This window comes from Numida meleagris, chromosome 12, assembly GCF_002078875.1.
Source record: "Numida meleagris isolate 19003 breed g44 Domestic line chromosome 12, NumMel1.0, whole genome shotgun sequence".
Taxonomy (NCBI): Eukaryota; Metazoa; Chordata; class Aves; order Galliformes; family Numididae; genus Numida; species Numida meleagris.
Window position 1 is genome coordinate 8,371,567 of NC_034420.1, and position 17,284 is coordinate 8,388,850.

The window sequence follows — 17,284 nt, forward strand, 5'->3', positions numbered from 1 at the left end:
TGCCTCAAACTGCACGTGACACTCCCAGGGATTTCTGACATGGAAACATATGGAAAAAGGGATGCCAAACGCATGGAAAGCCTGAATCCACCAAAACAGGCCCAAACAGGGGCAGTGCCCAAACCCAGACCTGCAGGCCCAGTGCCATCGCTCCCAGAGCAGCACCCTGAAACCATCCCAGTGGCGGTGCCCTGGCAAAGCCCCACCAGGAGCGGCACTGGTCAGAGGTGACGGTGGTGGCAGGGGTCCGCAGGGGATGTCCAGCTTCCCCCCCGTACCCACAGCAGGGCATTGTCACCTTCATCCCGAGGAGCTGTCTGCCTCGTGGTGACACCTCATGCCCCACAGCACTCAGCACTGAATGTATTCCCTGCAGCAGCCCTTCTGTGACAGCGGGATGGGGCGTCTCCTCCTCCTGTCACTCCGACAAGATGCTCCCCATCAGGCAAAGCCCCTGTGCGCTGCACCCACCCACCCCAAGGCCACTTGAGTTCACCTGAAAGGAAGAAACACGGACTGCTGGGGTGGTTTAAAATGAGAAGTGGTTTAAAATGGAAGCACACCTCTGCCCCCCCGGGACGCCCAGCTGAGGGCTCGAGGGGGCTGGGAGGGCAGGGAACGTCTCCATGGAGCTAGGAAGCAAATCTCCATTTGTGTTTTGCTTCTAAAGCTCGCTTTTAATATTTCTAGGAGCACAAGATATTTCAAAAGCAATGTGATACCTTGAACATCAATTCTGAAACGGGGCTAATTTGTAGTGAAAATAAATTTTAGAAGGGAAAATTGCGAGCACTTGTACAACGTGACACATTCCAGCTGTTCCACGCGGGGCCTGCGTTGCGGGGAGAGAGCTCTTCCCAGTGCTCCCAGCCTCCTCGTGGGGCCGATGCATTGCACTCAGTGCTCCCACTGCTGAAACACAGCAAGGGGGGGGATTGCTGAGGGCTTCAGGGGGTCCCCAGCCCTGGCACCCCTATAACACCAATGGGAAATAGCCCCCAGTGCTGGTGGGAAGGGGTGTGAGCTGGCACAGCTCTTACCTGAGGGGGAAAGGGACTGCTTTAACCAATGAATTCATTATGGAGATGAAACAAATGACGTTTTGAGTTTGGTTCATAACTGCTCGAGCTCCCATTGTAGTTCTGCTCAGTGGAACCAAACTCTCCAGACAGCATCTGTCAGTCTGATGGTTCTGCTGTTAAATGGAGGAGAAAAAAACGGTTCTCTCCCACCTGCACAAAACTGCCTGTGCTTGGTAATTTGTTGCCTTGATAAATTCAATTTGCTTGAGTTTTCCTTTCTAGATTTGGCTGGTCAAGCTAAACCATCAAGATTATTCATGGAAACGCAACCACAGTTGGTTACTAGGATACAAAAAATCACTCTGTACGTTTCTCCAATGAATAATCCCAGCAGAACGCACACAAATTCAATAAATTATGAATTTCTCTTTCTCTTTTGCATAAGCAGTGCGGTTGCAGAGGTATTTCTTGGAACCTTTTACGATAAATTAATATCTTAATTACTATGCAATAGCAAAACAAACAGGAGCACCAGCCGAGCCCTGCAGGTGAGCCGCATCCCTTGTTGAGACATGCACGTTATTTTGGAGCAAAGCAGGGTGCAGACGGACAGCACAGCCATTGCTCCAGCATCTGCAGTACGTACCCATGTGCCTTTTCCGAGCAGATAACATAAGCAGGAGGCTGAGTTAATTTGGAAGAAGGCATTCTTGTTTTGGCAAAATCTCTCCTCCTGCACAACTTCATGCATACAAAAGGTCGCACATAAAACCATCTGCTGCCAGGCTGCTGAGCCTACAAGTGAAGCAGGAGAGAAGTTCTCCTGGCCGGGGTGGCAGCTGGCAAGGCGGTCCATGGGAGGCCAACAGCACCATCGTGGCAGCGGGGAAACACTGCTCGGAGCACGGCCAGAGCAAGGCTGGCGTCTGACACTCAGACACCCCTGGAAACAACACCCAACGTTAGGGATTGACTGGGGATACTGAACAGTATTTGGTCTTTTTTGGTGCGTGGCTGCATTTTGCTTTATCTTTCCCTCGCCTTCGTAATGTCCCCTAATAACAGCAGTCAATCCCCAGGCATGACCCGGTACAGACCGCTGTTCAAGGCTGCGGTATTTAAAGACACACCAAAGGCTCTGCTGGCTAAGATCAGTTTTTATAAACTTTAACCGAGATGGATTTCCTTGAAACTGTGACTTGTGAAGCATCTGTCCTTCTCCCCCTCTCCCTTTGATCACATTGGCAGCACTGCTGCTATGCTGCTGGCAAACCGCACGGCAATTGCTATTTCAGACTCACAAATCAGACGCCAGCGTGAAGATCTGCCTTGTGTTCTTCAGAGGACATCTCCCCTCCAGAAGAGACCAACCAAAATGCCTGGCATTCCGAAATGGCTGCAAGCCCTCTCCCGCCGCATTCTGTTTCCCAGCTGACGGGGTCTCGCTGTGCAGGTCCCGTTCCCACACCCCACGTCCCCAGCCCTACCAGCACACAGTGACACTTGCCAGTCACCGGCCCAGAAGAGCTCTGCTGCTTATGGCCAGGTAGTGCCAGGCCATCCACACCCTCCTGCCATTGTGCAGATGATCCCTGTGAATTATCGTATGGAAGTCACCTCTGTTTTACAAGCCCACCCAATGGACACCGCACTATGTACAGGTTAATGCTATAAGAGAAGCAACAGGCAGTTAGTAAATGATTTCAAGTCTCATACTTGGAAACCCTTTCACTTTGTAGGAGGAGCACATGAGGAGGTTTTGATGGCAACCCAATGAGAGCCACAGAACAGCCCTGGCAGCGTCCCTCGGGAACATGGTTAGCAGGTATGGTGGTGGTGGTCAACAGTTGGACTTAATCTTAGAGATCTTTTCCAACCTTAATGATTCTATGATTCAAAGACTCACCTGGCCCCACTCACCCCAATGGACTCAGCTAATGTGTGACTTGCTCTATGGCACTATGGAGTGACTTGCTCCTTAGGACCTCAGGGATGCAGATCACTCCAGTCCCATATTCCACCATAGTTTTGCTTTGCAGAACACGTGCTCTGAGCTCTGGTCCTGCCCCTCCCCAAAACTGCAATGTGCTGCAGCCTTGGTTCATCCCCTCCTCCTCTTGGCAGCAATTTGGTCACCATTGGGACACCAGTCTGGGCACCTTATGCCAGCCCCAAGGGCCGCCTGCAGCTGTGGGGCAGCAGGAGGTGTGGCAAGTTTGAGCAATGGGTCTGCAGCCTCAGCTCTGCTAAAGGGTTTTCTCTCACCAAAAAAGAGCTCTGCTCGACCGTGTCAAGTTCAAGACCCCAAGAAATTGCAATTTCCCCTCATTAGGAATTATGCTTTCAACCTCAGCATCGCACCGAGGAGATAACTTCTGAACTTCACTCCATAAATTACAAAGCACGTTAAGCTGAGAAGCCAGAGCCCCCGTGAGACCACAGCAGAAAGCAGGCTGAGAAAAGCTGCTGCCACAGCGTAGTTATCACTGAGGAAAGAGAGATAAACCTGAACGAAATTATTTCATTTCTGCTGCCAAATGGGATATTCTATCTTTTATCTTTGGCTTGTCAAGCGGGGTTTGGAAGATGTAACATTCGAGTTATGGAGGAGGGCAAAAATCAAACAGCTATTTTCCCTGACATTCGGAAACCTGACGGAAAACTTTCACTCGGGAAATTCTCCCTTGACTGCCTGCCTGCCTTCCCGTGTTGTTGTTACACAGGCTACGAAAAGCTGAGATTTGCTTTTATGTGGTCTATTTATTTCTCCCACATAGCTGTAAGACATTATGCCATCAGGAATGCAATCACAAGAAAACAGGAGTCACAGACAAGTGGATGGTTAAAATAGGACAATTCCTAAAATACAAAAATCTCATTATTATGTAAATATCCACAGTGGAACAAGAAAATGAAAGTGTTTTATGCAAGTATCTAGAAAACAACTCCACCAACACAACTGCATCCATTTTCCTCTCTTCAAAGAATAAGTAGCTCTTAAAAAAATCCTAAATGTGATTTCCCTGCTGTACTGAAAAGCTTTGAAACGCGCTTAAATGGCTTTTCTTTAAAAAGTCTTCCTGGGTAATTCTCAGCAGCAAGCAAGAAGTCATTGCTGATGTTCTGATTTGGTTTCTTCACGCCAGTGCTGTTGGAGCAGGAAGGAGAAAGACATGGGGCAGGGAAGGGATGGGGTCTGCTCCTCCTGGTGGGAGAGTTCTGAGCTGCTCCGCTGCCAGAGGGCTGAAAGGATGGGAGAGAAAACGCTCCCGGGAGCAAAGCAAGCCCAGCTTACACAAAGCAGAGGAAGAAATCTCCTTGGACACAGAGGGAAAAACAAATTAACAAGCAAGAAATCACTTTCCTCTCCCTTGCTCTGCCCAAAAGCCCTGCTTCATCTGTTCAGACACCAGGAATTCAGCACTCAGAGACAACAGGGCAACCGGCTCTGGAGAGAGGAGCTGGCAAAGGTATGCCGAGATGCAGCTTTCAGCCAGATGTCTCAGCACCAGTGATTCATGTTTTTTAATGCACAGGAGAAAAAAATACAGCCATCAACAAGATACGGAACAAGGCAGAGGAAACTGCACCTCCTCCCCAGCCAGCACACACCTTAACAAGGGACCCACGGGGAGCTGACACCCTGCCAGGCCCACTGCCTGTGCAGCCAGGTGGGACAGGGAGGTTCACAAGGCAGAGGCAGCAGCTAGGGGCATCGGGGCCACAAAAACAGGAGCATTGACCACGACCCTCCAGGACATGGCAAGCGAGTGATGCGTGGGTGCCTCTGGGTACAGCCTGGAGAACCAGCAGCCGTGCTGTGCTTTGATGTCAGGAAGCCCAGATGAGCCAGCAGCTTGTTAGCAGCCGGGAAGGTGCTCGCATGAGGCAGCCAGGAGCAGCAGCGGGCGCGGGGAGCCAAAACGCTGCGGGCACGAGACAGGCGAACAAAAGGGATAGGCAGATGGGAAGCCAAAGAGATGGAGGAGATTGTGCACACCTGCCCCAGGAGGAAGCTGGGATGAGAGCTGACGTGTGTTCCAGGGATCACATCTGGCCTCATCGCACCTCACCACCCCACACATGTCCCTGCTCGTGGCTCCAGCCAGCTCTGCCCCTGCCCGGCACATCCCACCTGGTGCACACCTGCCCTGCGTGAGCCCCCATGCACAGACAGGCTCCGTGAGCAGCAGGAGCTGCTGAGGAAGAAAACGTTTCCTTCCAAGGCCAACGGTGCAGCAGGACAGCGAATGTCTGAGACTGCAACTCAGAAACTCAATTAGCCCAAATGCTAGATGCAGTGGGGCTAATGAGGAGCAAGGTGCTTATTTTCGTTCCTAATTGAAAAGCCACTGAATGTGATATGCGAGAAGGATCCTTACTAGAATGGGAAGAAAAGCATGGCGTAAGCTTCCAAGTGACTCATCCTCTGCACGCCAAGTAAACATTAATTCCTGCACATTCAAACTTGACTGCCTAAAATTAAACACCTTAAACACACTTAAGCACCTCCATAGGTTGTCAAGCTTTCATGGGATGGGAAGCAGCAATTTCCTTTGCCTGCGGTGAGGGCTCTCCAGCAGCTTAGCCTACAGCCATAGCCCTCGGTGTAGCACAGTAAGGGTCTGATGGTGACACACAGGTCAGCTGTGTGCAACTACCAGAGAAATGAAAGAGGAAAAGTGCCATTTACCGGACACTACCTCCTCATTCAGGAATTCCCCTTCAGAGTAATAAGACAGGAGAGAAGGCACCTGCACAGCACAGCCCAGCACAGAGAGCAGCGAAGCGTGCCCTGCTTTGATGACACACTTGGCAACGTGCTGCCTGTGTCTGGCAGCCCCGAGGGCCATGGGCACAGCTCTGCGCAGCGCTGCCTCACCGAGTGCTGGCCTCCCAGCCCCAGTGCCACACCACCACAGATGCCAATGGCAGTGTGGAATTAATCATGCCAGTTGGCTGTGGCAGATTTTCGGATATGTGCTGTGCGAGGCTGGTTAAAGATAGTCCTCGGTACGAGATCAACCTGTTCCAGCTCTAAATCACGGCGAGGGCTGAGCAGTTTCACAGGTTTCCTTTTGAAGAGTGGAAAAGCAGAAAGCTACAAAGGCAGCAGTGAATTAATCTATTCTTTACACTTCTGTGACCTTTCTCCTGGAGATGCTTCATGTCTGCATGTTAATTAATTAACTCTCGTATGCCCAAGCGAGCCGGCGCTACCTCCCTCCCTGAGTACAAAGCAAGATGCAGGGAGATAAAGCCACTTGCTCAAAGGTCGCACAGGGAGTGGGCAGCAAAATCAGTGACAGACTCCAGAAAGCTCCGCTCCCAGGATGAGAGAGGCAGGAGGGCAGGCAGAATGGGGCTGCTATGTGGGGCAGCTCAAACAGGCGTAACCACGGAGATGAACCGGACCCAAACCAAGAACTGGGCTGAACAAGCACCTTCTGCACTCAGACTCCAACAACCTGAAGTGTTATTTTGTAGTCTTCCTGAAGTCAAGCTGGAACAGAACCAGAAACCTTACGGAGCTGCCACAGCACTGATAACTCCTCCTACAGTGTATCACTGGCAACTAAAAGGGGAGGAGAGACAAGGGAACAAATCTACACAAAAATGCTTTTTGAAGCTGAGATTTTACCCCTGGAAAAGGCAGGGGGATTTTTTGCCATCGAGCAGTCATTGCTACTCATTCCATTCAAAAGAACAATGAACATTACGATAACAAGGAGCAGGATACTAAAAAGGATGCACAGAAACAACATCTTTTACTCTCAGGCTAAGAATTCCTGCTGCTCTGCTGTACCTGGGGCCCTCTGACCATCACCTCTTGGAGCCCATTCAGAGATGGATGCATCAGCCCGAAATAGGTCAACAATCCAGATTTCTGACTTGCTGGGAAAGAGTTAAGCGTTAAAAGCATTTTTCTTAAGAATACAAAATAACATCTAGAAAATAAGAAATTGAAGCCATTTCTCCTAAAACAAGCCCCATTCTCTCTCGTGTTTACCAGACATAAATGCCACTCATACTTGGTATTCCTCGCAGTTGTGGGAGAAGCGCTGCACCCAAATCCCAGATGGATTCTTAAAAGGGAATTTGGCTCCTTTGTTAAATACCGATGGCCCTATTTGGGCCAGGATCAACAACTGCATCCCAACTGCAGTGTCCTCTGCTCGCCTCCTGCCCAGCTGTCCCCTGTCCCTGGTACCACTGCAGGACACTTGCCGCTCGCTAGCTGTCACCCCTTCTATCTCCCACACCTTCCAGCTCCATGTAAGGGCTTCTCCAGGTCAGGGCAATTTTACCCTCTCTCATCCTGCCTGTCCTCGTAGCGATCCCATTTCTTCATGCCCTCATCCAGCTGCTAACCCAAGGCAAGCAATTAGCATGGAGAAATTAGCACCATCTGCAGCACCCCCAGCATCCGCAGGGCCATGCAACCCCGCAGCGGGGTGCATTGCTCCCGGTTTCCCCGCCCGCCCTGCAGGTCAGGACAAGTTCCACCCATCGGCTGCAATGCTGCACGGCCCGTTTGTCACCTGTAGGAGACAGAAAAACGACGTGCCTCAATCACCAAGAATTCTCTCTTGCCCAACCGCCTGCCCGCAAATTATCCTCAACAATGGGCAAGGGTAAGGAGAAGGAGGCAAAAAGCCTATGGACATCCGAGTGTGAATTCCCACGGCGAGGTCACAGCGCGCTCCAGGAGGGCTGGGAGCAGGCACCTATCGAGGAATGTCACCCAGCTCCCGGCTGTCACCACGATAAGAGCACTTCCACCAGCACGCACCCCGGGGCCACTGTGAAGCGTGTCTGACACATCTCAGCCCTCTTCCATCCCAATGCCTCCTCAACTGGTTCAAATATAGAAGCTGCCTCTCGTTAGCCCATGCCTATTACTCATTTCAATGCCACTCTGGGTAGAAGCCTTGCTGTTAATTTGACAATGCCTTCATCCATTGTGTGTTAACCATGAGGCACTTGGCAAGCACAAGTTTCCCCAGCTCCCGATACAAATTTCTCCCACGTCGACGGCGTGTGCTCTTCTGTCATTGAACGGAAATGTGGACAGAGAGGATTTAGAGCTGCAACGAGCACAGAAAACCTCTTTGAACAAATTTGTATTTAAAAATGAACTGAACTGTGTTCAACAGGATTAAAAATTTAATTCCGCTATTTGAGAAGAGCATGTACACTTACGCATAAAACCCAAACTGTTGATTGTTTGGCTTTTTCAGGAGCCTAAGGACAAAGGCCCCTCCACGTTTCCTCTACAGCTGAACAGAAACAAAAGTCATTTTCCACCTTCACCTATTTATGGTGAAAGAAAAAGCAGAAGTGGAACAACACCTGTACGTTTCATCAGTTAATCAGTGTAACATAACAAGTAGGCAAATATTAGCTTGGAGGAGTTTCATTTTCATGTTATGTTTCCATAAACTACTGAATGCCATTGGACTGGGAAGAGCCATTCCTCTGTTAGATAAAACGAGAGTGAAAATGCAGAGCTCGGCTTGTCAGGGTGAAAAAGGAGGTGTACTTTGGACAAAGAAGAGGAGAGCCTTAATTCTGACTGATTATCTTTGAGTAATTCTAAACAGCCATAGCTTTTATAAGGAGGACTCCATCCAGTCGTTCAGTCTTCCGGAAAAAACGACACAATTTTCAGAACGCCTGTTCCAAGAGCAGCCCTCACTTCCCTCCTAATGATATTTGACTAATGAAGACAAACAATGCATCCAGGACCGTCAATATGAAAAACTCCTGAATTGTGTCCAACTCAACAAAACACATTCACGCTCTTTAAAATGGCCAAGGTCCAGAATCTCTTCTGCAGCCATGGGCTAGCAGCTTCTTCTGACCGCCATTACTCCGTGACAACGGGACGCGGCTCCACGTGGCTTAGAGACACGCGCTCGGCATCTTTCGGCAAACAACATCCAAGTGTCCTGCGTGGCGTTGCACAACTTGACAAATGGCTGCAAATGGACCCTCCCCAGTAAGGCAATGCTCTGCAGACAGCCTCCACCTGGCAGGACGGGGCTGAGACTTTCTAGGCTGCGAGAGCAATGTCAGGGTTGGGAGGTCTGCATAAATCAAGCCGTATGGTTCTTTTTCCATCAAACTTTTCCTCTTTCTCAACGACTTCTAAAAGCGCCACGAGGAACTCTTTCATCGCAGAACTGCGGTACCACTGATGTCATCCCTTTTTTTAACTTCACGTGTGTGAGGCTGTGCATGGGAAGGCTGCTCGGCAGAGACAGCTCTAGCAACGGCAGACACAGCGCTCAGCTCCTGCACAACAGCTCGCAGCAAGACCCCGTCCCCGGCAGGTACACAGATTTTTCCCCTGGGAAGTCCCAGCCTGACCAGGGGATCCTCCCCTGACCCCAGGACGCAGCCCTGGCTCTCCAGGCTTTTGGCGTACGTCCTTCGGCATTGCCTCCAGATGAAAAGCTGACCCACAAAATGCATTTTCTCCAAGGTCATGCACTTCTTACAACACCAATTTGTGAGGTATTTTTAAAAAATGTAAACTTCCTTCTCATGAAAGAATCTGATTTCCCACTCAAAGGTAACAGAGAGTGAGAGCAGATGCACAAGCTTACAACCAGCAATCTAATGACAGGTTCATAGCCAAACCACAAGCCAGAAGCTTTCTTTTCTGTCTTGAAGGTCCCAAGTAGCCCCTATGCAAGGCTCATCCAAATGCAAATCCATTCCTCCCTTTATTTCTATATTCAGCTCTCTGGCTGATAACAGAGAGACATGTGTGTGTGTTTGATAGGTCCTCCTGCTTCTTAAATAAGTTTAATAATACCTTTCTTATTCACGGGAGCCCAAAGTACAAAGGATGCAGTGCAGGAGCAAAGAAAAGCCAAGCAAAGTAGCTGAAGATAGGGACAGGCAAGGGCTCAGCGATTCTGAACTGCTGGTTCTATAGAGACCACCGACTTTGAGGAGGAAAAAGCCCAACAATTACAAACTTGCAAGGGAAAAAGGATCTGCACGGCTCTTGTGTAAGGGCAGAATTTGCTAAAAAAGCAGATTAAAACCGGGGCGGGCTACCACGTATTTCAGTGCTGCTTTCAAACAAATGCTTTTCCTCCGGTGACTGTGAACAACCGGTGGCTCCCCGCATCACAAAGTTGCGTTAAAAGAAGCAGCAGCAGCAGAAGAGGAAGAAAAGGAGGAAATGAAGCAGAGAGGCGCTGACAGGAGCCGCCGGGCAGGCAGGGATCGCTAGCGGAGCAGCGACAACAGCTCCGCTTCGCCGCTCCGGCGGCTCTCCCCCGGCCGAAGCCGTACCCCGCCGCCCGAGCATCCCCGCGCCGTGCCCACCCCGCCACCCACGGAACATCGCCGCGGCTCCGTCCCCGCTCCGAGCGGCTCCGCCGGGGGCCGGGGGCGGCATCGCCCCGCCGAGCGCCTCCCGCCCGCCCCCGGAGCCTCCAGCTCCGGGACGCCCCGCAGCCCCCCGCTACCTGCCAGCGTCTTGTTCACCGTGTTGCCCATCGCTCCGCTCGGCGGCGCGGCGGAGCCCAGAGCTCGGCAGGGCCATGGACAGCGCCCGCCTCCTCCCGCCGCCGCGCTCCGCTCCGCGCCCAGCCCGGCCGCGCCGCCCCCCGCCCCGCGCCCCGCGCCGCCCCGCCCCGCCGAGCCCCCGCTCCCCGCCTTCCCGGGACGCCCGGGGCCACGCTCCGCCCCGCGGGGAAAGAACCGGGGGTCAGCGGGGCTCGGGGGCTTCCCGGGGGGCGGCGCCCCCAGGAACCGACTCGGCGCCTCTGGCCCTTACGGGGAAAGTAAACGACCGCTGTACGGCGTAGAGCGGGGCACGGCTTTCAGGCTCCGTGCTCGGGGCCGACCCTTCTATCGGCGGTGGCTTCCCGAAGGGGCCCAGCCCCGCCGGAGCCCATCAAGCTGGGCGGTTTTGCCCTCCGTGCATTTGTGACCCCGGGCGAGGCGCTCTGCGTCTCGGCGACACCGCTTCCCCAGCTCGTGGCACTGAGGGTGCTAACGGGAATGTCGCGTGGGCAGCTCATCGCTAGCGTGAAGCCCACCGATGCCATGGTGACGGAGGACAACGCAGCCCCAGCCTGGAGCGCAGCACTGCCGAGACTTGCGGTGCAGCCCTTCTGCCTTCCCAGCTGAGCCGTGACAGCGAGCGGAGGGCCCCGCTTTCCTCCTGGCCCCGCTCCCGCTGAGGGGTGATGCTGCCAGGCCTCTCCTCCCGGAGGCTGTTATCTTATTTTAAGGATGGAGAAACGGGAGGATCAGAGCCGCAAAACGCGCTGCAGCTGACGCCGGGCTGACACCAATGTGCGGTGCCTGTGAAAGGCCAATGCTGCCCCGAGCAGAGGTCAAGCTGCGGCCCATCGCGTGTCCCGACAGAGAAAGTGGGATGAGGGGGAGAGCCCGGCGCCAGCAGCCTGGCAGAGAGCAGGCTCTGATCTGCTGCAAGGAAGCTGAAACACCACCAAGCCTTTGATCCCTAGATCGTGCTGAACGGGTCACGCGTGGCTCAGGAGCTGAGAGGGGACAGAAAACCCTGATTTCCAGTATTTTGTGCCATCGGAGGGATTTGTTAAAAATGGGATTATCAAAGGAGACGCTAGCAGCTGTTCTTAAAAGCGCTTGCCCCCATGTGCTGTCGTCTCAGGTTAGCGCGTGCCTCCCAGCGCTTCGGCGCAGGAGCTGTGGGAGGGCAGAGCTGTGATCCAAGCACGGGGCTGCCCTGCAGGGAGAAGGGGAGGGCAGCAGAGCTGGGCGCGCAGCGGGGAAAGTCCCGAATCCCGAGCAGTTTCCCTCGGCGGGGAGAGGCAGTTGTTCAGGGCTTAACCGAGGCTTCGGAGCCAGCAGCACCGAGGGGTTCCCGCAGCGCGGCTCTGCGGCTGCCAGGGCAGCGGGCATGCCCGCCCCGTGCCGGCTGCGTGCCACCTCCCACAGCCTGGCCCCAGCAACCCAGGGCAGTCGCTGCCTGTCCCCAGGGTGTTCCAGCCCTTCCTGCCCCCCAAAAAGGGACAAAAATAGAAGACAATGAAATGGCAGTGCAAATCCTTAAGGACATGGAGGCAGCCTCCAGGAACGCAATCAGCACTCCTACTTCTTGGCATTGTAAGAACGTAGGGTTTGTTAAAATAAGCTTTGCACAATGCTAAACAATAAGCATGAGAAATAGTTTGGTGAGGATGACTTCATCCTCCCCAGAAACCACAGTGAAGAAGTACAAGGGAACCAGAGGATGACACCGAGCGGGGACTGAAAGGCAAAGTCACCACTCAGCTGCAGGAATCAGAGAATTGTTTGAGTTGGAAGCGACACTTACAGGCCATCTGGTGCAACCCCCTGCAATGAACAGGGACACCCACAGCTCCATCAGGTGCTCACAGCCCCCCCAGCCTGACTGTGGGTGTCTGCAGGGATGGGGCACCACCACCTCTCTGGGCAACCTGAGAAATGCAGAAAGGACACGGTGCCCAGAGCAGGGCACCACGGCTACGAGCTGATTAGCATGTTGAAATTATTTCTGCTCCAGCAAGTTTGGGTGACTGTTGATAACACACTTGAGTGATTTCCTCTGTAGGCCTGGCAGATGGCTGCTCCGCTGCAAAATCCCCGTGCCTCTCTCCCCCTCGTGCTGACCCAGGGACGGGATGACCTGCGTATGTGTCCTTCACTTTAGTACCCACATTCTCACTTCCAGACATAAAAAAGTAATAGCACCCAAGCTCTTCCCTAGTGTTTTTTATTGCTAGATCTTAAACCATTCTGCAGATGAGGTGAGTGACATTATTCTTTTTTTATGGGTGATGAAACTGAGGTGCAGGAGGCACACACAAGGTCGCCCAGCGGCAGCTCGGAGCACAGCTCTGACCAGAGCAGCCCCAGCCTGACCTGTGCAGGGTTCAGCCCGTGGGACCGGCCATGCTGAGCCACATGCTGTGCTGCTGCCTCTGCATCTTCTGGGCCCCCATCACAAATTCAAGTCAGGGTAATGAGGTGCAAGAGAAAAAGGATCTGAAAGGCATTCTGTATTACACTGATGTAAGATGTCTACTTCCCAGCTCGCTTTAGTTACCTCTAAATCATACTGTGTGTGGATGTGTAACCCAGGCCTCTCAAATCTGAGACAATAAAAGGAGCAGACAGACAACCTTCCTTCTGAATCAGAAATGGATGAATTCCACCTAAGGGTTGTTACGGGCAGGGATGCGATTCAAAGCCTCTTACACCACATCGACCTTCCACAAATGGCACGGGCTGTACCCAGTGGTAACTCACAGGAACATACTTGTACATGTAGTGACTCCAGAAATGGAAATAACTCAAAGCACAGCTACGTTTCCACCAATTGATACCAGCCTCAGGTGTAACTCTTCAAATGAGTTGTGTTGTCTGTATCAGTCCCTTCGGGGCTTGGGTTTTTTAGGATGAGGGACAACATGAGATGTAAGGTATGGCTGTTATCAGCTGTCATCAGTGCATATCTAACAAATGGCAGTAAATGATGACAGGCTCAGCTCTTTCAGCAGCAGCGAGTTAAACCTGGCAGATCTGTCCATCCCTGCCCTGCAGGGCAGCCCCCTGCTCCTGCTGATCCCCCTGCAGCCGTGTGCTGGGTGCTGCCAGCGAGCCCAGCTCTGCTCTTCTCTCCCATCTGGCCACTTCTGTCATGTTCAGAGCTGAACTCCACTGAAAACCAGACTCATCCCATACCCACATCCTTTTGCTCCTGTCACCTTTAGGGACTCCCCAAATCTCCATCTTTAATGGAGGTCAGATCGCTGCTTGCAAGCACTCACCTCCAGAGGTGAGTGCACCCCCCCACACCTTCAGTTCTGCTCTTTCCTCTGTGGCTGTGAATCTGAGTAGACACTTGGAGCATCCATTCCTTTTCATCCCCGGCTCTCAGGAGCACTGAGACTGTCCAAAGCCCTTCCACTTCCATCACATCTCACCCTGAGCCCTCCCACCATGAGCAGGAGCTCCTGGGAATTCTCAGAGGCTGCAAACAGAAGATACCCCAGAAAAATATGTGAGGCAATGGCCAGAGCCTCCAGCGCTTCTCCGGCATGCAAATGTCACCATGTCTAAAAGCGTACAGACCGGGACACTGTTACCCTGGGATGGCACCGGTGACAACAAGCATGCATCCAGCATCAACACACCAAGCAGTATCACCAAAATAGCTTCCTTCCTATTGACAGCACAGCAAAAAGCTTGTTTCTGTACTGCTGAGTGGCAAGACGTGTTTCCCCCTATGGAAGTCACTCCCATTGGCACCTTGTGCTTCCTCTCCCCAAACTGCTGGCTCAGGCGGCTGCCTGGGGACAGAGCACATCTGACTGATAAGAACAGCTATTTCACATCTCCCAGCCTCAGCACCTCTCCTTTGGAACGAGAGAACTAGCAAGCCTCACTCCCGCTCAGAGAGAAGCAAAAAAGCTGTTCCCTGAATTCCCATAGCACGCACTTTGGGAGGTATTTGTTTAGGAGGGATGCGCGTACAGAGCGTCCTCCAGCACGGCACCACGCCGTCCTGCCACCCACACGTTCCAACTGCAGCGAGCAATCGCTTTCCATTGCTTCCCTCCCTGCTCTCAGCACCAGCACAGGATGCACGGGGTCCCCGCAGGTCACGCAGAAAAGGGCTTTTACTTTCTTTTTTCCATTTAAGAAATCAAGGGAAGGGGGAGCTTCCAGCACTACAGTAGGAAAGCCTGCACCTTCCAAAGAGCTTCGTGAACTGGCCTTGACTGCTCGGCCATTGAAGCTGTTTCCTGATCCGAGCCCTTGCTGCCTGCTGGAGATGTGGTCACCATGAGGCTCATTCACCCCAGCTGGGGACGTTAAAGCACATTTTCTAGGAGGCAGAGCAGAATGGTGTTGGACTAGAGGTGACCCACAGGATCTAATGCAAACAGGGAAATGCAGCCCAGCCCAGCCTCAAGGCCAAGTAATCCCGCTGTGCCTTCAAAAGGAACAGTGTCCCTCTGCCCAGCCTGACAGTGCTTGCTGTCCAGAGCACCAAAACGCACAACCTCACATTGCTCCCTGCCCTTTCCGTAGGGCACGGGCAGAAGGCACTGAGGTCCCCCAGGCACAGCTCTGCTGGGGATGCCCCGTCTGCCCGGCCCAGATGGATGATGCCCTTTCCTTCGGCGGGGGCAGTGGGTGGGCTGGGCCCCTGTAAGGAAGAATTTCCAATTTAGAAATGAACAGAGGCAGTTCCTATTACTGCTAGTGGAATGTCGGCGGCTCTGGTCCCAAGCACCGCTGTCAACAAATATACTCACAAACGCTCCTTCAGCTTCAGCCAAAATAAAAATACCCCCCCACACCCCATTGCTTTGAAGGAAAGGATCTCTAATTCAGCATTCATCACACACATAACAAGCTCTCTTTTTTCTTTTTCAACCCAGTCTTGTCCACGTAATTTTAACATAAAGGAACTGGTTGTGGGCTGCGTTATCAAATGAGTCATCATTTTATGTGACAGTATAATATGATTTTGAGAATTCCTGGCACGCCAGCATGGGTTATGCATTATAATCTCCTAATTTTGACTGCACAGCAGTGACCGGAGCGGGAAGGAAGGAGCAGGTTGCCCAAATTACAACTGCCCTGCAGTTTGACCTCTGCAGACAAGTTACCTGCTGTGTGCCTTGCCTCCTCCAGCTGCAAGGCAGAACCATGCCCGTGTGTAGCAGCAGGCCGAGCTGATGTTTGCACAGGAAGAACATTACTGAAGTGCAAATTATTATTTTAACAGGAGGAGAAAAGCAGAAGCAGTTTGTTTTGGATGCAACAGGCTGATGGCCGGCAGTACTACCAGAAATTCCCAGGACACAATCTCTGCATGCTGTATACCAGTCACAAGCTAATTGGGGGTAATGAATGATTTTCAGAAGCATGAGGAATAGGAAGTGCTAACAGGAAACCCACTGATTTGCAAACTGCAGCTCTTGGGGAAATAATTTCTGACAAACATTGACACACAGAAGATAAATAAGAACCCTTGCAGAAGCCCTCTCAAACACTGCATGGTTAGGCAGTCCAGACTGGCTCTGGAGCCAAAAGAGGGGGAAGAGAGGCAGTGACAGAAGCAGGATGAGCTCCTGCTGCCCCCCAGGTGAGGGCTGCCCTGGTCGTGGGGGTGAGGAGAAGGGCTGGCTGCCTGGTTTGGCCTCACCTGCATCATTCCTCACAGTCAGTGGTCTGCAGCAAGGAAGAGGAATGCTATAAGACCTAAATACTAAGTGAGGAATTTGGGGAGACTGAGAAATCCTCCCAGAGAGAAAAATCCCATTCAGAAGAAATAAAAAACACAATCTCCATTTGTTGGCAGGAGGGCTTCTTCTGAGCTCTTTGAAAAGCAGCATGCTCCTGCCAAGGCAAATGTGTCAGAGCTGGGAGACATCTGGGGCGGATGGCTGCCCTTCGGGGCTCACCGAGCAGCAGCATTCCCAGCCAGCAGGCACGGAGAGGTCACCGTTTGGGAAGGGATGACCACAGAGCAGCACAAACATGGGATGTCCGTCCGTGCCTCGAGCTCTCTTCCATTACTCACTTCCCCAGCCCAGGGCGATGACATTCAAATGCAGTAGCTGGTAATAGTTTCTGTCTTAAGAGCTTGTGTGATAACAAAACAAAACAAACCACCCTTCTATACTACTTCAGATATATTCCAAACACAGAACCAACTCCTTAACTGCTTACTTGAGAATTATTCCTTTAAAACCAAATAGGAAAAGGAAAGAGGAAGGAGGAATACTGGATGGCCCAGAAAACCATCAAGGAAAAAAAGATCTTTCACTCCTTGCTCAACCTTCTCAATCTTTTCACACATTTTACAGCAAAAGGAAGCTGACCCTCAATGGCTGGCGTTCAGTGTATAAGCAGGGAGCTCTGTGCCCAGAGGATCCCGTGCTGCTGTGACAGTTTCTGGAGCAAGGCTGCCGCTGCTCGGGGCTGGGGCAGAGCAGAGCCCACCAGAACCCGCACCTCTGCACCCATTGTGCCTGGACTGTGCAGGGAACCACGCACGTCATCGCAGGAAAATACGCACACAGGAACCAGAGAGATGCATGGAGAGCTACGCAGGAATGAGCAAAGCCTTTTCTTCTGCACATCCTCTGCACCCTGCTCGGCGCATCCAGCACAAGCGAGGGGAGATGACTCATGGCTCTCACGCACTCTGGATGCTCTGCTGCCAGGGCTGAGCTCCCGGACAGCCCAGGAGGCAGAGCACGGCTGAG

At 52.4% G+C, this 17,284-nt stretch overlaps 1 protein-coding gene across 2 annotated transcripts in view; it reads right to left on the reverse strand.

The window, feature by feature from the left end:
• Positions 1–17,284, reverse strand: part of NEURL1B (neuralized E3 ubiquitin protein ligase 1B) — a 115,456-nt gene that overhangs the window by 17,303 nt on the left and 80,869 nt on the right. Inside the window, exon 1 of one of the 2 annotated variants that reach the window (XM_021410313.1) lies at positions 10,511–10,646. The exons of the other annotated variant lie outside the window; for it this stretch is intronic. Within the exon in view, the coding sequence (XP_021265988.1) occupies positions 10,511–10,541 (31 nt within the window). The 5' untranslated portion in view covers positions 10,542–10,646. Of the gene's footprint in view, positions 1–10,510; positions 10,647–17,284 lie in introns of those variants that run through there. 2 annotated transcript variants of the gene reach the window in all.